The 24440-nt window shown below is 40.5% G+C and overlaps 1 protein-coding gene across 1 annotated transcript in view; it reads left to right on the top strand.

Annotated features, from left to right (window-relative positions):
- BACH2 (BACH transcriptional regulator 2) overlaps positions 1-24440 on the top strand; it is a 385089-nt gene that overhangs the window by 276455 nt on the left and 84194 nt on the right. Inside the window, exon 4 of the mRNA XM_006156118.3 lies at positions 8553-8807. Within this exon, the coding sequence (XP_006156180.1) occupies positions 8565-8807 (243 nt within the window). The 5' untranslated portion in view covers positions 8553-8564. The remainder of the gene's footprint in view (positions 1-8552; positions 8808-24440) is intronic.

Below are 24440 nucleotides of genomic sequence, written 5' to 3' on the forward strand. Positions count from 1 at the left end.
TTTTTTTTTTTTTTTTTTTTTTTTTTTTTGAGGAGAGGTTTTCGCTATAGGGTGTGTGCGCTCGCCAGACAGAGAGAGAGGCATAGAGACAGAAAGCGAGAAATCACCCCCCAGAGGGGATGGTCACACCGCAATCCCTTCTCCTCCATTCTCCTCTGGGATCTTGGGCACGCACGCACATGCGCCGGCGTGAGTTTTAAGCTGCCGGGTCCGGGATGCGAACTGCGGTCCACTACATGGGAGTCCAGCGACATAGCCATTACACTAACTGCTGGTTCCCACTTTTTATATTCTTTGTCATTCTGACAGGGGTTAGGTGGTATCTCATTGTGGTTTTTATCTGCATCTCCCTTATGATGAGGGATGTTGAGCATTTCCTCATATGCTTTTTGGCTGTTCGTATGTCTTCCTTAGAGAGATTTTTGTTCAGCTCATTTTCCCATCTTTTAATTGGGCAAATCATTTTGTTTCGCATAAGGCACTTGAGTTCCCTGTGTATTCTGGTTATCATTCCCTTGTCTGAGGCATATTTAACAAAATTATTTTCCCATTCTGAGGGTTGTCACCGATCCAACTTCTGAACTAAGATTTCTAAGACTGAAAGAGCTAATAGCATCGGTCCCTCATATTGTCACAAAACATCCTCCTAAGCTTAGACTCCAATTTCATGAAGGTAATTTTACTTCAAGAGACTTGTTACCCTCCACAGGAATACCATGGTCTATCCAGACTGATCTATTCAGAGCAAAATTGAAGTCCTAGATTTTCCTCTCCCAGTAAGCTTTGACTTCTTTATATTTGTCTACCGCATTTCCTGTGACCATCTTTGCAGGGGCAGCTGTTTATTTATGCCATGTGTTGCCAACAACAGCAAAATAGAGCACATAAATTGTCTCGAGAGGGTTAAAGAAAGGGTTGATTAAAATGGCAGTATTCTGACTAGCCAGCAGTGTGATGGTTAAGGTGGATGGGCCCCAGGTGACCAACTGTGCAGTTGAAGTCCCGGGCCCAGCGACTTGAGAAACACACTAAGCATGTGTGCATGTGGGCCAAAATTCTGAAAGGAGGGATAAATGGAGAAGGGATTACAGCATGATTATTCTCCATGTAGTGTGCTTTCTCACTTCTCTCTCTCTTGCTCACTCTCTCTCTCTCTCTCTCTCTCTCGCCCACATGCATCCTCTGGCAAATTAAAAAAAAAAAATGACAGCATTCCATTCTCTGTGATTAATGAGATATATTTCTTTTATAGACTTCCCGACTGAGAATTATAAATATATAAGAACATTGGTGGTCTTCTAGCCCATACTTTTATTTTATAAACATGAGAGCAAGATCAGAGAAATTCAGCAATCTGTACAAATCCACAAAGCCGATCAATGTCAGAACTGGCTCAAAAGCCTCAGATCCCTGGTCCACTTCTCTTTCCATTATATCTTACTTTCAGTTCTCTTCTAAGTTTCCCTCATTTCATATTCCACTAAAGAATTTATAGCTTCATATCCTGCATAGCGTACTTCTGTCTTCACATAGGTACATTAGTATGTATTACCCATAGATGAATTGGAAAAACGAGATGTCCCTTATAAATCTCCCACTACTTGTGAATGAGGCACACCATCTACGTCCTAGTACACTGAATGTTTCACCTCGTTTTGCCTGCCACATGCAAGCTATTGTGATTTTTTAACTCAATACACTTTTACAGACTAATTGAGAAAATTGAATGTGATAAGAGAAAGTAATAATTTAAGAACTAAGAATGGAGAAATAAATTACAATTGGAACGTTGTATAAGAGATAAGAAAACTCTGAAAACATTCCAATGAAATGAAGAACTAAAAAGAAGCCAGAATAGAATATATTTCCCAATAAAGAATTTAGTTGTAATTTTCTAGTCATAGACAGAGGCCAGGTGAACTTGATCTTACCCCCAGCTTAGGTCAGTATAGCTACAGTGCATCATTTAGAACGCTATTAGGATGGTATTTTAAAAAATGATTCTAGATAAGAAACTTCACAAAACTTTCCCTTTTATTGAAATACCATATGATTGGTGGTAGTTCTTCTCAGAAGTACTTCTGTAATTACATATTATGAACCATCATTTATAGCAAATCATAATTTGCACTACATGGTTAACAATGTGATCAATTATTGTTTGTAAAGTACTTAGAGCCATTGTAATATAAAGAATAAATCCAGGATGTTTGCTTCTAGCCAAATAAAGTAACAGGTATTAGATTTACCCTCCTACCTGAAACAACTAGAGAAACAGATAAAAAATATATAAAACAATGTTTTCCAAAATATTGGACACCAGGCAACAAAGGACAGTGATTCCCCAAGGAAGGAAAGCAAGTTGAGCCTCGCATATTGCTCTGACAGTTTGTGGTCCATAGCAAAGGAAAGAGGAACCAAGGAAGAGGTGACAACTCCTAATGCAGGAGACAGAATTAAGGGCCCAGAAAGATGACAGTGGCGAGAGTAGAGGTGAGAGTCTGTAAAGAATGACAGTGGCGAGAGTTCAGAAAGCAGGATAGCAGAGAAGGCAGGGAGAGAGAGCTGCATGGAGAGGAACGTCAGAGGTCTGCAGAGTTTCCCTCCAGTGTTATGCAGAGGACTGATTACATGTGTGTGAGGAAACTGCCCAAGGATGGGGCGAGAACCACCCAAAACAATTAACGAGAACTCAGAACCCACAGAGGACTGGCAATAACATCTGTTCCTACCAGTCATATTAGAAAACCCATATTTCAGGGGGCATTGGGTAAAATACTCAGAAATGTCTGGAATCAGTAGTGGGAAGTAATAAAATAACAATGTGACAATATTGCATCATAAAAAATACTTAGTTAATATAAAGGGAGAAAATGGAATATAGATAGGGCAAATAGAAAATAAGTAGCAAATGACAGATTTATGTTCAGCTAAATTAATAATCACATTACATGTAATGGTCTAAACCCCAGAGATTGCCTGATTAGATATTTTTTAAAAAGCAGGGCCCTATTATATGCTGTCTACTAGAAGTTCACTCTAAATATAAAGACATAAACAGGTTAAAAGAATAAGAATAGAAAAAACTATACTGTGGTAACACTGATTTTTTAAAAAACTTTCAGTAGAATAGCTAGGGGCTGACTGGTGGTGTGGTGGTTAAGGGCGCTGAACTCCCACATGGGTAAATGTGGTTCAAGTCCCAGACCTGAAGACTTGTTTTCTCACTTTCTCTCTCACTCTCTCTCTCTTTCTTTCTCTCTCTCCCTCTTTCTCTTTGGAAATATTAAAAATAATAAAGTTAAATAAAAGAATTCTTTTTAAAAAATAGAGTAGCTATGTTGACATCAGCCAAAGTAGATTTCAGAACAAAAGAATAGTTCCAGAAATTAAAAGGTCATTTCATGGTGATGAAGAAATGAGTATTTCAAGAGAAAATTAGAAAATGTTGTGCCTTTTCTTGATACTTAATAGAACCTATAAACAGAAAATCAAAAAAGATATAGAGAACTTGAGGCCGGCCAGTGGTGCAGTGTTACAGTGGTTGGATCCCACAAAGCCAATGGCACAGTTCAAATTCTAGGCCCAACAGCTTGAAAAACATACCAGGTGTGCGTGCAAGTGTCTCCCTCAAAAGGAGAGAGAAATGGAGAAGAGATTGTGGTGTGACCATTCCCCATGGAGGGTGTCTTACCATTCTCCATGGAGTTGTTTTCTTTCTTTCTCTCTCCATCTCTTCCTCTCTTTCTTTCCAGCAAGTGCACACACCCTCCAAATATTTTTTTAAAAAACAAAATATGGAACACTTGAACTTATCATATAATTCAAACTAATTGACTTAGAGAACACTCCAGCCATCAAAAGAATACACTTTCTTTTCAAATGCATGTATAATCTTTACCAAGATAAATCATATTCTGGAACATAAAAAGTCTCCATAAATTTAAAAGGATTAAGGTCATAAAAGTGGAATAAGTGGAATTCTCTACTAGTGGAATTAATTCTGAGAATAATAACAAAATGATATCTGGAAATTCCCCGCAAATATTTGGAAACTAAATAACATTTACAAATAATCAATACATCAAAAAAGAAATCAAAAGGGAAATTTAAAAGTATTTTTAACTGAAGTAAAATAAAAACTCAACCTTTCAAAATGTGTAAAGTACTGCTAAAGCAATAGAGTGGAATTATATTAATAGCATTAATGCCTGTAAGACAAAGGATCTCAGATCAGTGAGCTCAATTTCTACCTTAGGAAACTGGGAGGGGGACAGTGGCTGGGAGGTGAGAACACATTAAACCTAAAGTAAATAGAGTAAAGGACTTAACAATGGGAACAGAAGAATCAGTGAATTAGAAAGCAGCATAAAGAAAATCAATTTGGCAAAAGAACTAGTTCTTTGAGAACATCAATAAAATTAAGTCTCTAGCCAGACTGATAAGAGAAAGAAAAAAGAGAGAAGACACAAATCCCTAATCAGGAATGTGAGAAGTGATGTGAGTGAAGATTCTACTAATATTAAAAGGAAAATAGGCAAGTATTAGGTACAATTTTATGCCAATAAACTAATAAACTCAATTTTTTTTAATTGAATTTATCACTGAAGCAAACCCCATGCTCAGAAGTTTTCTCAGGTATATTCTAACGAACATTTACGGAAAAAATAATATCAGTCACATTTTTTTTTTAATTCTTGAAAACTGGATAAAAAAATGCTTTCTGGATCATCTTGTGAGACTATCATTACCCTATTTCTTTTTTAAAATTATTTTATTTACTCATTCATTTTATGTTAATTTAACCAGAGAGAGAGACAGAGATTGAGAGAGAGGGAAAGTGAGAAAGCAAGCCATCAGGTCCGGGACTCGAACCATGATTGGCTATGTGGGAGTGTCCAGCACCTTGTAATCACCATGCCACCTGCTGGTCCCTATTACCCTCTTTCTAAAACCAAACCATATATATGTGTGTGTGTGTGTGTGTGTGTGTGTGTGTGTATAACACACGTGAAAAAAATACACATACATGTATTTACATATACATACATATATGAAAACTTTAGATATATGTACCTTATGAACAGAGATACAAATTAAAATGTTAGCAAATTGAATCTAACAGCATATAACAAGATAGCTATGCGAGGTTCAGAAAGTTCTTGAAAAATATATATATTATGAAAAACTGCATGGGTTTCTAAAAAATTGCACCAAATAAACTATAATTCCATTTTTCCAGAAACTTTTTGAAGTCTCCTCTTACATCATGACCAAATAAAGTTTATCCTAGAAATAATGTTAGTTGAACATTCCAAAATCTATATTATTCATCATATATTAACTAAAATGAAAAACTATGTGCTTATCTCAGTAGATGAAGAAAAAGCATTTGACAAAATTAAACATCCACAACTGCTTTTTTAAAAAAAATGCCTAGCAAGCTGTTGGGTCATCAGGAAAGTTATGACACACTCTTGCATAGAAAAACATAGAAAAATACCTCATGACTTTCATGCTGACCTAATAGAACAGAAACTTCTTCTACCCATTAGGCACATCCATGAAGTACCTATAACCAATATACACAATGGTAAAAGATGGAATGTTCCCCTGATGGAATATCAGGAAGGCAAGGGCGTTCACTCTCACCACCTCTGTTCAACATTGTGGTAAGGCAGAAAAAAGACATGAAAATCATTCAGACCAGAAAGGAAGCAAAATGTCTTGATTTACAGTCAATATACTCTTCTACATAGAAAATTCTATAGAATCTATCAAAAACAAGCTATGAAAACTAATAAGTACGTCAAGTAAGGTTTCAGGAAACAAGATCAATAAACAAAAATTATTTATATTTATATACTAGCAATGAAAAATTAATTTTTTAATTGATAAGTTAGACCTCATCAAATGAAGACTTTTTGCTCTTTGAAAGACACCATTAAGGGACCAAAAAGACAAACTACAGATGAGGAGAAAATATTTACAAATCTCTTATCTGATAAAGGACTTTCATTCGTAATATATAAAGAACTCTCAAAACTCAAAAAATAGGGGAACATCCCAACTAAAAAATAGGCAAAGATTCTGAATAGACATTATTCCCAAAAATGTGCAGATGGCACATAAGCACATGAAAGATGCTCAACATCTCAGTCTTTGGAAAAAGCAAATTAAAACCACACACAAAAAAATCACAGTATGCTTATCAGAATGGCCAAAATTAGAAAGACTGACCATACAATGTTGACAAGGATATGAAAAAAAATTGCAATTTTCATACACTGCTGGTAGAAATGTAAAAATGAAATGATCACTTTAGAAAACAATGGCAGTTTCTTAAAAAGTTTAACTCAATCTAAACATTCTACTCCTAAGTATTTACCCCAAAGTGAAAGCATATGTCCATACAAAGTCTTATACACTTTGGCTCTGTAATAGTAAAAAACTGAAAACAACCCAAATATACATCATTAATTGAATGGATTTAAAAAATTGCAGGTGGTGTAATGGTTTCATCACTGGACTCCCATGTAGTCAACCACAGTTGGAGTCCTGGACCCGGGGGCCTAAAACTCACAGTAGGCACGTGTGCATGCATGCCCAAGATCCAAAGAAGAGAATGGAAGAGAAAGGATTGCTGTGTGGCCCTCTCACCTGGGGAGTGATTTCTCACTTTCTGTCTCTCTGTTTCTCTCTGTCTCTCCAGCGAGTGCACATGCCCCATAGCAAAAGTCTCTCTTAAATAGAAAAAAATTGTGCTTTAACCATATCACGGAACACTTAGCAATGAAGGAACAAACTTGATACACAGAGCATGATTGAAAGATAAAGTAATTATGCCAAGTAACAAGAAGCCATGCATAAAAGAATGCATATTGTATGATTTTATTTATATAAGACTCTAGGGACCAGCAGTTGGCGTAATGGCTATATTGCTGGACTCCCATGTAGTCGACCGCAGCTCAAGTCTCAGACCTGGTGGCTTAAACCTACGCCGGGCGCGTGTGCGTGCGTGCCCATGATCCCGAGAGGAGAACGGAGGAGAAGGGATTGTGGTGTGGAAATCCCCTATGGAGGGTGATTTTTTGCTTTCTGTCTCTCTGTCTGTCTCTATCTTTCTGGTGAGTGCATGTGCCCTATAGCAAAACTTCTCAAAAAAAAAAAAAAGACTCTAGAAAATGCAAACTAATATTTAGTGTCAGAAAGCTGTTCAACAGTTGCACACAGAGATACAAGGGAAAACTATTAAGAGGCTTAAGGTTTGGGGGTAATAGATGTCCACTCTCCTGATTGTGATTATGGCTTCCAGTTACATACATGTCAAAACATCAAACTACTCACTATACATATGTGCACATTATTGTATGTGAAATAAAGCTGCTTTTAAAAATAAGAATAAAGTCAAAAAGAAAGTAGAATTCACTATTTGAATTTATAATATTAGTAAATATCATGAAAAATTATATTGGGACCAGCAGTTAGCATAATGGCTATGTTGCTGGACTCCCATGTAGTCGACCGCGGTTCGAGTCCCGGACCCGGTGGCTTAAACTCATGCCAGGCGCGTGTGTGTGTGTGCCCAAGATCCTGGGAGGAGAATGGAGGAGAAGGGATTGCAGCATGGCCCCCCCCCCCCCGGGGGGGTGATTTCTCACTTTCTGTCTCACTGTCTCTCTCTGTCTGTCTGGCGAGCGCATGCGCGCTATAGCAAAAAAACCTCTTAAAGAAAGAAAAAATTATATTATGTAAATTAATTACAGATACTCTGTTTTAAATGGATACTTTTTAAAGGAAAGAATCCTTCTGTAAAAGTATTCCCCACTGTCGAATACATCTTTTTTTGTGACTCCTGTTTGGTGTATTTTTTCCTTGAAGAGACTGTACATCAGGTCTGTTAGAAAAATGACAGCACAAGTCCACATCTTTCTTAGAGCTGAGCAGCAACAGCATGTTGGTTGTGCTTTGTCTCAAAGTGCAGGGGACAGGCACAGTAACAGTAACTGGCTCTCTTGACTCTTTCATGTGTGCACAGCTCAGTTCCCTGGTTAAATTACGTATTGCGATTAGATATTTACTTGGCAGTTTAGCCAGATTTCAACTTAGGAACTAAAATGGACTTCAATCAAGATAGCATTCCAAATACTTCAAAATTACTCGTTTCCTCTTTCAAATACACATCTCAATCAGTACTTGAATTAGGACTATTTCTGTGTGAAAGCTCCTTTTCAGCCTTCTAACAAAATCAAAACTACCAAGTTTTAAAGTGTCTATGTGTCTTAAATGTTTCAAGTGTTCCTTTGTAAGACCTGGTTTTGTTACCACGAGGTAAATGAATGTGGTTAAATGGAAGGTATAAAAGTCTGCCATAGTCCTGGACTTCCCAGAAATGTGTTTGAGCTGTGGTGTTAACTGAGCATGACTGTGCTGAACGTCAGTTCTGCTCCTTCCTGCCGGGCTCCTGGCAGTGGGACACAGGAACTGTGATGTCTTCGGCCTGCTCCCTCTGATTCTGAGAGCCATGGTGACCCGACCTTTCTTTCTTTCAGGGTGTGAACGGCATGTCTGTGGATGAGAAGCCTGACTCCCCCATGTATGTGTATGAGTCCACAGTCCACTGCACCAACATCCTCCTGGGCCTCAATGACCAGCGAAAAAAGGATATTCTCTGTGACGTGACTTTGATCGTGGAGAGGAAGGAGTTCCGGGCCCACCGGGCTGTGCTGGCCGCATGCAGTGAATACTTCTGGCAGGCACTGGTCGGACAGACCAAAAATGACCTGGTGGTCAGCCTGCCTGAGGAGGTACAGAAATTCGGTTTGTTTGTGTGGTGGTTAATGACTGACAGAAAACTGGCTGAGTAGGTGCTAGCAGTGGTAGCCCGTGCCTCATGTGCACCAAGGGCCTGATGTCCATGTCATCTACACAGTAGGTCTGTGACATAGCCGGTTTCTGTTTGATACACTCAAGTCTCAGAGGCATGAAAGTGAACAAAGCATCTTTCTTTAAGGGAACTGAACCTCACCTGTGGCTCACTCACTCGTAGTTTCTAGTTCACTTACACTTCGGGTTTTGAGTGGTTCCAGCTAAGTTTGGTGCAGTCCTAGAGGTGGGATCTGAATCACTGCTATGATTTCTGTCTTTCAGATGGTTTAAGGATCGCTAGATTTCCCTTGAGAGTAAAAGAATGAAAGCATTCACAGAGCCTTCCTTGCTTGGGGGAAAAATAAAAGCAACCAGTTTTCACTATTCCTCCAGTAAGATTCTAAGAAGTGTAAACTTGCTTTTCTCACCATTGTTAAAAATACCCTGTTTGGGTTCTTCATTGCTTCAGTGAATCTAGTCATTTTGGTTCTTTGGGGACATCAGGAGATGGACCTACTCTGTCCAGAGATGACATTCACTGGAGGGTTTGAGCTACAAGAACTCAAAGGATGGGCCTCAAAATGGCAGACCACTAGAAGGTCACCTTTTGAACCACTTATTTAGTTCATCATTCTCGCATCATCCTGACTTCCTCTCTTTTCATAGGATTAAGGGTCCTACTGAGCAGCCTTAGGCTTGAGTTCAGGGCAGAAACATTCTCTCTGTACCTCAAGGACTGTGTGCTACTCGAGAGGCCTCTGGTGACAGCTGTGCTTGTAGTGCTCAGCCCCCAGGGGTACAGCTCACATCCATAGTCTTCAGCCAATGGAGCCCCAGTGTTGTGCTGTGTTCCACTGAGCGGCTTTTCATGACGATCATAGGAGAAACCAAAGACCCCATGGCTGGTTGTGGGGTGTTAATGATGCCAACTAGCATTAAATCGCTGGGGTCAGAGGCCTGGTAATAATATAAATGAGTCAAGCAGATTGTGTATAAGACAATAGGAAATGATAGGGTGAACACCTGCTCTACCAAAAGGCATCCAAATTCAGCATAAAAAATAAATAGACAAACAGGATATGGGGGGGAGGGAAAACTCACTAGATTCCAGGCCCTTCTGAGGCAACATCTACTGTTTACTCCCTGCAAAGCAGGAGCGCGGTGACTGACAAAAGCGAGCCCTGCGTAAATCACTCCACATTTTCCTATTAATATCCCTTGTATGTACTCACCATGAAATACTCCGTTCCTCATTACTGGGTAAGGAGACAGCCAGAGAAATCCCAATAGTAGAAGCAAAAGGACAAATTGGTTGAAGATGTACAACTGGGACTGGGACAGGGAGCAGAACGTTATGTACCAAGTAATGTGGGAAGGCCAAAGAATGGCAGCTCTGCAGGGCATGGGCAGGGTGCTGGTGGAGACCAGAGCCAAGTCTTCCTCATCTGCAGTAACCGGAGCATGCGTAGCCAGTCAGGCTGGCTTGAGGATTGGGTGAAACGATAAACATTAAAGTTCCCAGCACAGTGCCTGTCCCACAGTAGGTGTTTGTCAACCATAAGGCCCTTTTTTCTCTGGTGACCAGAAAGAATGTCTTTCTTACTTATTCGAACTCTAGAATTCTCTAGAAATAGAGAATTGGAAAACTTCTAGTTATCCAGCATGATCTTGGGATCTGAACCAGCAGATGGCATAATGGTTACATTTCCGGACTCCCACATGGCCCACCGTAGCTTGAGTCCCAGACCCAGAGGCTTGAAACTCATGTTGGTACATGTGCATGCATGCCCAAAATCCCAAGAAGAGACTGGAGGAGAAGGGATTGTGGCGTGGCCATCCCCCTGGGAGGTGATTTCTTGTTTTCTGTCTCTCAGTCTCTCTCTGTCTTTCTGGCGAGTGCACATATCCTCTCTCTTAAAAAAACAAAATCTTGGGGAAGGGAGGGCTTACAGTTAATTTACTGTCTCTTATCTGTTTACAAACTATTACACTTGTATGTGTTTTACTGACTTCAGAAAAAATAAAGAAGATTAATATAAAATGCATTTACAAATGAAAGTCATATTTCATGTAATTTTGTTTCCCTTCAGTAACTCTGTTGGCCCTATCTTGAGAGTCCCTGAACCATACACTGTAAGTTCAGGCCTGCCCCCAGTTAGCTCTGGGGTCCTGGTCTAGTTACTTAATCCCTCTGACCTCAGTTTAAAGCACCTACAATTCTGATGTTCTTGATTCATGTATCAGAATACAATACTAAGCAGTAAAATACACAGGAAGCTGGGAAATAAGTGTGCTCGACATAACTTCAAAGTTTCTTTTTAGAACAAATTCCTGATAATTACTTATTTCCATGTGGGTGCTCTTTAAAATAAGAAGGACACTATTCAGACATTGCACACAAATACACTGTTTGACCTTTTTTTTTTTTTTTTTTTTGAGAGGTTTTTGCTATAGGGCGCACGCGCTCTCCATACAGACAGAGAGAGACAGAGAGACAGAATGCGAGAAATCATCCCCCAGGGGGGATGGCTACGCCGCAATCCCTTCTCCTCCATTCTCTTCTCAGGATCTTGGGCACGCACGCACACGCGCCCGGCATGAATTTAAGCCACCGGGTCTGGGACGCGAACCACGGTCGACTACATGGGAGTTCAGCAACATAGCCATTATGCCAACTGCTGGTCCCTGACCTTTTCAGTTGTATTCCAGATAAGTGAGAATTTGCAGTGTGTTGATTTTCTTTCTTTCTAACCCTATAAAACAATTGTTGTTTCTACTTATCTACATCCTCCAAACCATTCAAATATTCTGGTTGCTCATGCACCTGACATCTTTAGCTATAACCAGATACAGGGTTTGCTTCCCCTCTGTAATACATGAATTCGTCTTGTCAGTAATCCAGCTCTAAGTGTCTTGCTGATGGGACGCGCAGCAGCCCCAATGGCATTTTCATTTGTGAATTGGTGAATATTTCAGAGTATCCTTTGAAGGGCCTCCCCCTCTGCACAGAGCCCCTGCCCATGGCCTTTGCACTGGACATTGTTTCCCTTTGCTTGCCATGTGCATACTGAAATATCCTTGCCGGCTTTATGGTAATTGTCAAATTAGCTGGCTAGACTCCTATGCTATAAGAAAAAGCATTAGATGGTCTCCTTGTAAATCTTTACATCTCATAATAATCCTATCAGTTCAAATCCATTTCTGGGCCTACTGGACCCTGCCCATGTTCACCCACCTCCACTCTATTTCTCAGCCAGCTGCTGTGCTTCTTGGGGACCAGAATGACTGATTTGGATAGCTCCTTCTTGGACCATGATGCTTTCAAATGCAAACTGCTGAAAGCCTCCCACTTCCTTCCCTGATCAGTTTCGGTCAAATCCAACTCTTGCCCCTAATTCCCATCCAGTTATGCAGCACTCCCCCAAATGCGACACTGATGGACAATGCCATTACCAGCAAATGAGAGCCTCTTGCCATGCCCAGCATAGCCTCCAAACCCAAAGGGGGAGGGACAAAAATAGAGGCTTCCTAGAAACTAAGGAATAATCTAATTGTCTCGCTTTTCCATTCTAAAATGAAATGACAGATAGGATTTACGGGACTTGAGTGTTAGCTTGCCATTGAAAAAGTTACCCAGGAATGTGTATCACCAAATAGTAGAAAGCCAACATTATATGTAGTATGTTCACTATATAATGAAACAGATCATTTGGTTGTAATTAGTGTGTTTGTGCTAAGTTGAAGAGAAAGTGGTTGACATGCCGAGCATTGCAAAGCCACTTTCCCCCACTTAATAGAATTAAAGATGGCTCACCAGACACCTCCGTAACTATAGTTCATTTCAATCTTGACTCCGGCACAAGTGTCATCACACTCGTGAAGTTCAGTACTATGATGTGTCAAGTCCAGAGGGCAGGAATGGCCTCTGCTTCCTTAAAAGATGAGCAGCCCACAGTGGATTTGGACACCTAGTGGATGAGACTGCTCAGCTCTCTCACAGAGTGCTAGGGTGGAGAGTGGTTGTCACAAGATTATTGCCAAACCTCCTCCTATGGCTTGTTTTCCAGTCCTTTTACCCTTTAAAGAGGAAGTGTTTGTGCAAGGAATGGCTATAGGGTGGAGGTGATCATAGCCCCTCCAGGAGACATTATACTGGGTCATCTGAAAAGCCATGATGCATTTCTGCATAGAATACATTACGACTTCCCTGATGACCCAATATTTTCTTAGGCATAAATACATTTCAGACTTCTGGCTCATGTTTTCTATCTTTTGCTTTCTCTCTGTGTCTTTCACCACCACTACCCCCGCCCCCCAACATTTGGGGACAAATCTCATTTTTTTAGTGCTAAACAAAAAGAAAGCTGACCCAGAAGGATTTTGAAGAAAAGGCACTTGTAAGTCTTTACCACAGAGTGTAATAAAGAATGTTTCTTCAGCAGTACTGCCAAGCACAGATGCCAATAAGCAAATTATGGAATCTTCTAGTCTGGAAGTTTTTAGAGGATATGAAAGCTGTTAATGTCTCTGGGATGGTTTTGGTCCAATCTTTTAAGCAATAAGATGGTCATGATTATCTTTGGACAATCCTTTTGGTATGTAATACTACAGAAAGTACTTAAAATACTACAGTACATAACACGATAGCACAGGATGCCAGGAGCATTCTGAGCCTGAGTGTGGCTCTAGAGGAAGGTAGAAGTTTGATCAGAAACAGGGTCAAGTCTTAGAGAAGTAGCATAACCAGGATGAAACCAGCAAAGCTCTCCCCGACCCTATTCCCAGAGCAGAGCCAGCCCTTTGGTCTCACACATTCACCACTTACACAAAGCTCTGAAGGAAACACCCCAACTCTTTAAAAAAGAGCAATAACAGGAACAGCAGATGATGTAATGGTTATGTCACTGGACTCCCACGTAGTTGTCTGCAGTTCAAATCCCAGATCCAGCGACTTAAAACTCACACCAGGCATGTATGTGCATGACCACGATCCTGAGAGGAGAGTGGAGAAGAGATTGTGGTGTGGCCATCCCCGCACCCTATAGCAAAAATCTCTCTTAAAAAAAAAAAAAAAAAGAGAGAGAGAGAGAGACCAGCAGTTAGCATAATGGCTATGTTGCTAGACTCCCACGTAGTCGACCGCGGTTCGTGTCCTGGACCCGGTGGCTTGAAACTCACGCCAGGCGCATGTGCATGCGTGCCCAAGATCCTGAGAGGAGAATGGAGAAGAAGGGATTGCAGCGTGGCCATCCCCACTGGGGGGTGATTTCTCACTTTCTGTCTCTCTGTCTCTCTCTGTCTGTCTGGTGAGCGCACGCGCCCTATAGCGAAAACCTCTCAAAAAAAAAAAAAAAGGAAAGAAGGAGAAAGGAAGAAAGAGAGAAATAGGTAAATCTTAAGAATTGAGGCATGGAAGCCATGAGGGGCTAGGAAATCACAGTCTGGGCCTTGGCGCCAGCTGCATGGTAGGTCTTGTGCAACCACTCAAGCTTCTGTATGCTCACTCATTTTATTCATTTATTCAGCAAATATTAACCTGCGTTCTACTATGTACCACGAGCTACCATCTAGGTGCTAGGTGATTCTAACTTACATTCCACTAGAGAAAAGATGGAAAGAGAGAAAATTAATCAATATCAAAGGTACTTCTTTGTTCAAGACAATTGGAGGGGGGTTGGTAGGTGGCACAGTGGATAAGGGTGCTGATTCCCATAGGGCGACCACGGTTTGAGTCCCGGACTTTCTCACTTTCTTGCTCTCTTTCTCGCTCGGTCTCTCTCTGGTCAAACTAAAATAAATAAATAAACAAATAAATAAAGTTAAATAAAAAAAAGACTATTGGAGGATATACAACAGAGAAGGGAGAGGGATAGAGAATGCCAGGGTATTTGTTATTGCCTTTTATTTATGCCAGATGGTACATGCATATACCAGAGAGGAAGAGAGAGAAAGCCTCCTCCAGCACCCCTGGTCACACTGTAATCCTTTTTTCCTCCTTTTTCTCCATTCTTTCAGGATCCTGAACATGTTCACAGAAGTGCACATGTGCCACTAGGGCCAGGATTTGAACCACATTTGGCCATGTGGGATCCATTTTCTTCCACACAGCGCTTAACCAGCTGCACTAAGGGGCTGGCCCAGGTATTGCAGTTTTAAATGACCAAGAAAGGAGGCCATTGTTAGAGGGGGTGACTTTTGAGGTGAGCAAGCCAGCCATGCTGATATCTGGGAAAAGGCCTGAGGCTGGAGTGAGTATGGCATGTTTGACACATTATAACACAGCACACAAAGGCAGAGTGGGAAGGGGCTTGTCAGAGATGTGATGGGACCCAACTGTGTACCTTGCTGAACACTTGACCTTTACTGGGAATGGGCTGGGAGGGCGTCAAAGGGTTTTGGTGAGATTGTTTTGATTGCTATGTGAAAACAGGGTGAAAGTGAGCAAGGCAGGGGTGAGCAAAACATGTAAAAGGTTAAAAGCAATAACCTGAGCATGGCGTGATGGCCTAGACTATCATGTGATATCATGGACTGGTGATCAGTGTCAGATTCTGGTGATGTTTGGAAGGTAGTGCCTATAGGATTTTTCTTATAGGTTGGATATAAGGTGGGAGAGAAAGGGGAGTTACGGGTGACTCCAAGGCTTGAAGCCTGAACTATTGGAATAATGGACTCTCCTCCATTAACTGAGATTGGTAAAGACTGGCTTAGGGTGTTGGGAGGACATGATTAGGAGTTATGTTTTGTATTATTAAGTTTGAGACACCAGTTCACATCTGAGTAAAGGTGTCTCATACACCGTTGGGTATACGTGACCATAATTCATGGGAGAAGTCTAGACTGGACATAAAAGTTTGAATACCAGCGTATTGAGACTATTGACTGACACAAAACTAGATTATAATTACCAAAGGAGTAAGTATAGATAGAAAAGAGGTTCCAGCATTGAACCTTGAGGCTTCCCAGAATTAAGAAGACAAGATTAAGAAGAGCTATCAGGGTGACCAAGAAAGAGCCACCACTGCGAAAGAGGAAAACAAGAACATGTAGTGTGCTATGTAGGCATAGACCAAGCAAGGAAAGTATTTTTAGGAGAAAGTAATTAATTGTGTCAAATGATGTGATAGCTAACTAAGGCAAAGGGGAAAAATTGACCGTAGTGGAATCAAATGGTGAAAATTGACCATTGAGCAATTTGAGGCCATTTGTGATTTCTTTAAACAGCTTTGGAGGAGCAGTAGCAGAAGAACCGATTTGGTTGTGTTCTAGAGAGGATGGGAAGAGAATTGGGACACTAATATAGACTATGTTTTTTATGTTTTTTTCATTTAAAGAGAGCAGAGAAGTAGATCGATAGCTGGAGGAAAATAGTGTTAAAGGGATCTCAAATATTTGAGTTTCATTTGTTTGCTTATTTTTCTTCAAGTTTATTTTATTCATGAAAGAATATGTGTGCACACATGCAAGAGGGTCGGGTTGGGGTCACCCTCAATAGAGTCTCATCAAGCCACTGTCCCCTTCCCCTAGGCCTCTAGTTCAGCAGAATCTTGGGCACACACACCTACATGTTTTCAAGTCAACTTGGGATTCATACTCACAGTCAGCTATCTGGCTTCTTTATTTATTTATTTTTTTTTTAGAGGTTTTTGCTATAGGGTGTGTGTGCTCGCCAGCACGCACACATGCCCAGCGTGAGTTTAAGCCACCGGGACTCAAACCACGGTCAACTACATGGGAGTCCAGCAACATAGCCATTACGCTAACTGCTGGTCCCTCAGCTAACTGGCTTCTAGCACAAGTTCAGCATACCATCAACTGTGCTACTAAGGCTGGGCCCTTTTGACTTTTTAAATATAAAGAAATTGCAACGTATTTTCACTCTATGGTGGAGATTACTGGTGTTTACCTACAATCAGTTTTCTGGTCTTGTAATGGATACACAGAAAGACTACATTTGCAGTCACGTAGACCATGTGACTAGCTGTAGTCAATGAGGTGAAATATCAGATGAAGTAAATGTGTCACTTCTGATCTGTCAAATGATCAGACCTAAAGTAGGTCTGAGTTCTTCATGCTCTTTCCCATTTATTTAGCTGATATTAAAGAAAAAAAAAAAGACTCCAAAATGGCGAAGCTGAAGCCAAAATTTCTGAGTCACTGTTGGAAGAGAGCCAATAAAGAGTCATCAGAGTCACATCAGTCTCTGACATAAATGACACATTTTAATGTTGGACTATTAAGATTTGATGTTTTACTGGTTACCACAACCAGGCCTAATCTATCCTGACTAATACCTAGGCTGATAGGAAAATTCCAAAAGAGATCAAATGTGATGATGCAGGAAACAGAAGTCCAATTGCTAAATGAATGTCCTTGAGTAACAAGAGAGGATGGATCTGATGACCAAATGGACAGACTCAATTTAGCGAGGCACGTCCTTGCCTGAAATGGGTGGTGTTGGACTGGATCACCTCTGGGGTCTTACCATATGAATAGGTTTTTAGCCCTTGACCTTTGCTAGATTCCTGCTGGAGGGAGAGAGAAAAATATCCTGCTGCAAGAAGAGAGGACAGACGTTTAGGAAAGGCCGTGGCAATGGGAATAAACTGGCCACAAAAGGAAGGAGCTGTAGGACTCCAAGAGCGGAGCAAGTTCAGTTCTCTTACTTTCTTTTCCGACTACTTCTGGACTTTTCAGAAAGAGCCTTACAGGCATTCCTAGAGGATGACAGTCAGCTATGGCCTCTTGGGCCGTATGGTATACTAGAACACAGGCAGAAGATAAAAGGTACAGATCATGGCTCTTTAGCCATCTCAGAAGGCCTTAGGATTTTGAGAAAATTATTTCACATTTAATGACCTCAATTTCAGCCTGTATGTGGCACTAGTAACGATACCAGTTACCAACTTAACTTGCAGGGTTGCTGCTCAGATTAATGAAATGTGATATGTTAAACTTCTTGGAAGGATGGTGCTGGAGAAGCAGTAGGTGTTGTTATTCCCATAAAAGGAAAGAACAGTCTTCTCTGATGAAATGGCTCTTACCTCAGAATCCTCATTAAAAGCTGTGGTGCAATTTTCCAAGTTGTGTTAGTGAGGCTTGGCAGCAGATGAAAAAAAGCAAATAAATAAGAAGAAGTCAAAATATTTCAGGTAACTACTTGCTGGCAAGTAAGAAGTTTTTCAAGTCTTAGAACTGTGCTGAAAATTTTGAAATGCCTAAAGGCAGAATTTATTTATAGTAATGCAGAGGTGACTTCCAGCCTTGAAATCTGGGCCTCGGTCTCAGATGGGGATTCAGGAAAGCAAAGCCATGAAAAGAGGTGCTAACACAATGGTGATGCCATCTCTGAAGGCTGCGGGATCATGCTGAGACAGAGGAGGGGGGCAAGTGTGAAAATAGCCACAGCATCAGCTAATTTTAAAACCAAGACGCCTAAGCTGTTTCCAAACCTCTTACATGTTTTAAATCCTGAGGCCAGTAAGTCCTATTTAAAGAAACATGCAGAAATGTGTTCCTCTTTTGGCACAGTAGTAGGAGTTGAGTAGACAAAAACCTAAGATGTATCTAAAAATTATTTTTAAGTGACCTGATTTCAAAGCCAGTTTCAAGCTTCCCTTTTACTAGACCTACTTATCTCTGTCTGACATAAGATTACCACAATAATCAACATTTTTCAATGGAGTTATAACAAGGCCTTTGACAGTAAAGGGGTTTGCCTTAAATTTTGTAAAATTAGTTGCCAGTGTATCTCTTAAAATTCCATCCTTGAGCAAAATATCCCTTACATTTCTTTCTCCTATTATGGAGTCTCCTAGCTATTTCAATTAAAATTAATAATAGCTTTAAAGACAAAGTTCAGAGCTATAAAGTTCCTCTCTTGATCAGTAATCATAACTATTATTTTGTCTTAGTTAATCATAGAACCCAGACTCTTAACAGGGTACTTAATTAAACTTTTAATTCATGATAAGAAGTTAAATAACGCATGGGAGGGTTTTAAAAAATTATTTCTGCTTCCCATCCAAATCCCCCCACCAAAAAAAAAGACGTATGATAAAGAGACATAATGGCTGTCGGCCAAGGGTATTGTAGGTCATGCCAACAGAGCTGGCAGCAAGCCACTGTCCAATTAGCATGGCCTCATCGGTGCCGAGTAATCACTCTTGAGTCATCACGATGTAGTGGTACTTCACTTAAGCCAGTACTTCTTAGAATAGGTTTCTTGTTCACTGTTATTACCTGTCCTACTTTGCCAATAAAAGTGCAGGACCATTTAGGCTGAAAGCCAAACGGAAGAGAAACATCGATTATGTATCTCATTTCTCTCTGCTTCCTGAAAACTGAGATGGCAATTAAACAGTGAAAGCATGATGTGTTTTTTAAGTGAGTTACAAGAAAATAGGGTTTCCATACCAAAATACTTAGACTTGGAATCCAAGAGTCAGTTTTTGTTCTGTCTTTTCTTTGGCAGCTTTAACATTTGGCACAAATTTGAGGATATCAATAAAGTTACCTAATAATCTTAATGGATTCACATTCCATTCAAAAACTTGGAATGTCACCAAACTGCTTCAGGTTTCAGCTCTATTGTTGGGGTGTTTGGGACATTTCTGGTGGGTGTGCAGTTATAAAAGCAGACAGCTTTTGAAAGAGGCCCTTCTTATGGTGAGAACACCTGGAATCTTGGTTGGACAAGGTGTAAGCCAGGAAATTGATTCAGGAATTTTTTAATAAAATGAATCATACCCAGGCATTGGAGCGATGCATGTTTTCAGTTTTTATAAAGCTGTTCTTAGAAGCACAAAGAAAGAACAAAATCATGAACACTAATCAGTTAATACCTTTATATTTATATTCTTGTTTATTTTGGCTTTTAATCAAATCACAGGCTAGAAAAAGAGTTAGTTTATGTTTTCTTTGAGGAGTGGAGCAATTAAATAATAACATCTCTGGCTTTCTAGTATCTTAGAAGTGTTCTTTTTTCCCCCCATTAACTTGGTGTGCACCGTAAAATTCATCGCTTTGCCATAGACCGTAAAGCTTGTTGACAGTCTCTCTGACGTTGGCACCACCTCCAAGCTAGCTAGCGATGCAGTCAGCTTTACTGTCTGCGGTGGACTTCTGTGTGCAGCCTGATGGAGACTGTTCGTAAGAAAGTTAATGCATTCAGCACCCTGGGTGGGATGGAGCCAGGCCTCCGATGTGAGCATATTTTTCGACTGACTGGCAGCAAAGAGAAATACTGGCAGCTGTTCCCAAGCAAGCTAAAAAGTTGGCCCAAGGGTGAAGAAAAAAAAAAAAAAACACTAGGATTTAGCCAATAAAAGATTCCTGGGTTTACAAGAAAATCAAAGGAAGGATAAAGAAGGTCACAATTGCAGGCCTCCAACTTGTTGAAGTAACAGCTATTTCACTTTATCTTCTGCTTTATAAAAGTAGTACTGGTTATTGCTACTCATGTTTTCCTGATTCTTTATGTCTAAGCCATTATTCTTTTCATTTTATTGATTATTTTATTCCTTTTACTTTATATGCAAGACCAAATGACAGATTAGTTGCCCTAAAAGTGGCATAAAGATGACATCATTCCTGGAGGTGACATCAGCAACCACAACTGAGTAGAGCAGGCAAATCTCTGCAAGCAGTGGCCACAACTCATGTGTGTCAGACTTCGGAGTGGCACAGGTTGGACTAGAATGCTGTGTGTGGGTCACTTCAAAGATCTATCCAGAGAGCCCCATCTATCTTTTATTCTTGTTTTGTTGTTGTTGCTGTTGTTGTGGTGGTTTTTTGGGGAAAGGTTTTTGCTATAGGGCACATGCCCTCACCAGAAAGACAGAGAGAGAGAAAAAGCGAGAAATCACCACCACCCCCACCCCCCACCCCACCAGGGGGGATAGCCACGCCGCAATCCCTTCTCCTCCATTCTCCTCTTGGGATGTTGGGCACACATGCACATGTGCCCAGTGTGAGTTTAAACCACCAGGTCCAGGACTCGAACTGGGGTCAACTACATGGGAGTCTGGGAATATAGCCATTATGCCAACTACTGGTCCCTATTCTTGTTTTATTAGTTAGTGAAAGAGAAGGGTAGGAATGGACCAGACAGTGGCACAGCAGTAAAATGCACAACTCTGCAAGTTAACCCCACCTGGAAAGGTTCCTGATTCAATACCAGAGACCTTACTGAGTATATTGAGCACGCATTTGCCCATGATCTGCTGCTGGCCGTGAGCTGGAGGTGGATCACTGCCAAGACCCAATTGCAGGAGCTGTCTCTTTCTCTCTTTCTCCCTGTCTCTCTTGCTCATGAATGAAATAAATAATCATTAAAGGGAGAGAGAAAGAGAGAGAGAAACAAGGGGAAAAGGAAAACTAAAAGACCAAGAAAATGGCTGCTAACAGATAGAGCCCTCTGGAGCCTTACTGTGTAACATGCAGCATTCTGCCACCGTAAGAGACATTTTGATGTTTGTACTGACATTCCTTTCTTCCACTGAATGCCTTGAACCGTGCGGGAATATTTTTTGTGCTTCTTACATCTACCAGGTAGACCCGTAATAGCCCAGAAATTGAATTGTGTCCTATAGATAAGAAGGTGGAAAGATTAAAAATGTGGAACACTGAGATTCAGAGTAAAAACTTTATAGTTTTAGAAAGTCAGCAGGATGCTAAGGAAAAATTATTAGAGCACACTTTTTGTAACTCTGGGGATGTGTTTTCTTAGATGACTCAGAGCCATCAGACTCACAAGACGTCTGTGTAGAAAAATCAGTGACCTTTCAAAATTCTGTTTAACAAAGTTCTTTAGTCCTCCTATTTGAAACTATTACAGTAGACATTGGCTAGATGTTCTCATTCACTGACAAGAACTAGCTAGTCAACTACACATGAGGGATTTCAGCTATATTAAAGGAGAGTTTTATAATAGTTTAACATACTAGACACTGAAGTAAGGTACCAAAATATACGGAACTGACTTTAGAGGAGAGAGAGAGAGAGTGTGTGTGTATGTGTGTGTGTGTGTGTGTGTGTGTGTGTGTGTGTTTGAAGCAGATACTCATCAGGACAAGCTGGCTTAAGTAAAGCAATTCATAGATGCAGAAGAATAGATTATAAGATCCCTTCATAGGTCACTTCTTTGGGATGACTTGGAAAAATAAAGCAAGATAAGTACCTACATGGAACTTACAATATAGTTGAAGAATCAAAATTAACAACAACAACAAAAATTAAAAAAAAAATAAGAAATCAAAGATGAACAATTCTAAAGTATTTGTTATAGATATGGAGGTATATTGGCAATTGTTTGTGCTACCACGGTTCAGTTGGAGGAGAGGATGGAATTCTTCTTCCATTTCCTCATAAAATGTATACCACATAATACCAATAGTCAGAGTACCTATAAGACTTTAGTAGGGGATGGATGGGGAAAGATCCTCCAGGAGATGACACCAGCACAGCAAAGGCTCAAAAAGAGGCCCTCACCGGGCGTCAAGGAATCAGCTCAAATGTAGATTTGGGAAATCATTCAGATATGGTTAGAATACTATGAAGGAATAAAATTTAGACAAGGGACTTTATACTCCATCAGGTAAGCAATAAGAATTCACTAAAACAGGGGCCCGGAGGTGGTGTGGTGGATAAGGCACTGAACTTGCTCATGGCTGACTGTGGTTCAGACCTGGCAGCTTTCTCTCTCTCTCTCTTTCTCTCTCTCTCTGATGAACACACATGCCCTGTAGGAAATCAAAAAATAATAATGATAAATAAAATTAAATAAACAATTATTAAAAAGAAGCCATTTTTTAAAACATCGAGGCCGAGAAAGGACCAACAAGAAACAACGTAAAGAATAGCTGTTTAGTGCTATAAGGCATAGTGGATGAGAATAGCAAACTACTGCAGACGGAGAGTGCAGTCAGGAGACAAACTGATGTCAGCGAGAGGTACAAAGGTCTATATCTGTGTAAAGAATTGGGGGAATGATGATGCCTTTCAGAGACACCAGAAAATGGGATGTGAGGGCACATATATGGGGAAACAGGCCACTGAGCCTTGACATGCATCTCTAGTGCATTATGACATGAGAGCACAGAACAGAAGATACAGATTGGAGGAACAGCCTATAGGCAATAACTGATACCACTAGGAATTGCTCGTCCTTTTGAGAAACATAAGGCAAGGGCTGAGACTGAGCAGCAAAATCCAGCAACACTATTGCTGGGTTTTCTACCGAGAAGAAAGCTTCCTCTGAACTGCTGGTTTGATCTTCATTTTGTTTGAGGAATGCTGGTGTCCAGCAGTGTATCCAACTGATGTAAAGTGGTACCCTAATTTACCTTCTAAGCCATAAGTCTCTCAAATGATATCTTGAGTACCATCTCTTACTTACCATAGCAGAGTACAAAGACTTGCAAGGAGATGTTAAATGTCTACAGGGCAGAGCCTTTGCTCTCAAGATTATTTGTGATCAATGCCACATATTTATTAAAGGCTATGAACAGATTCTGACAAAGGTGATCACTTGGGGGTTAAAACCATCACGATGAATGTTTGATGAATAGTATTGGTATAGTACTCACAGATTCAAAGTAACACCACACGCACACATACACACGTTTCTAATCTCAAGGGAAAAGTCAGAACTGTACCGTAGAGGATCAGACTGTCTTCCCAGGCAAGGCTAAATCTGGGCATGACTCTTGGTAGGTCAGCCAACTGTTAGGTGCCTTCTGATGCAAATATTTCTGAAATACACACAATCGGCGGTGATGCAGTAAGTATATAACTTGACCTCAAAAGGTCTTTAGATATAACTTCCAGTAGAGGAAAATTAAGGCTTAGAGGAACAAACTTAACACCACCACAAGGACGTGGCAGGACCAATCCAGACGGTGCGACGTTCCGCAGCACAAACGGCTAGATTTCTCCAGTAAGCCAGGGACGTAAAAGTGGGTCCGTGCCAAATTAAACAAGACTTAAGGGGTTCAAAATCCAGATTCAGTGCATGGTCCTGGAGTAGTTATTGTTTGGACAAACCAGTTATAAAGGGCTTTGGGAGAAGAAATTGGAGAAACTTGAATATGGTCTGGGTATTGAACAAAAGGTGGGAATGTAATGGAATTCTCTCTCTCTCTCTCTCTCTCTCTCTCTCTCTCTCTCTCTCTCTCTCTTTTTTTCTTTTTTTTTGGAGAAACTTGAATATGGTCTGGGTATTGAACAAAAGGTGGGAATGTAATGGAATTCTCTCTCTCTCTCTCTCTCTCTCTCTCTCTCTCTCTCTCTCTCTCTCTCTGCTTGTCTGTATTTTCCAGTTTCCTGTAGGATACATTATTATATTCCTGTAATAATAAAAAAAACCTATGTGAACAGTTAGATGGATGAAAGGTGAAGTACAAGCATGATGCCAGAGAAACCGAACTCTGCAGTGTGGATTTTGTGTGGTTTTAGAGGTTCTGCAGCACGGTAAAGGCACTAGGGCTGTACCATGCTTTCTGGTCCTTTCCATCCATCTTAGGCCTCTCCATTCTCCAGACTAGGAAGCTAAAAGTCCTTACATTGGGCTG

Source organism: Tupaia chinensis, unplaced genomic scaffold, assembly GCF_000334495.1.
Source record: "Tupaia chinensis unplaced genomic scaffold, TupChi_1.0 Scaffold000478_3, whole genome shotgun sequence".
In the NCBI taxonomy this organism is placed as follows: Eukaryota; Metazoa; Chordata; class Mammalia; order Scandentia; family Tupaiidae; genus Tupaia; species Tupaia belangeri.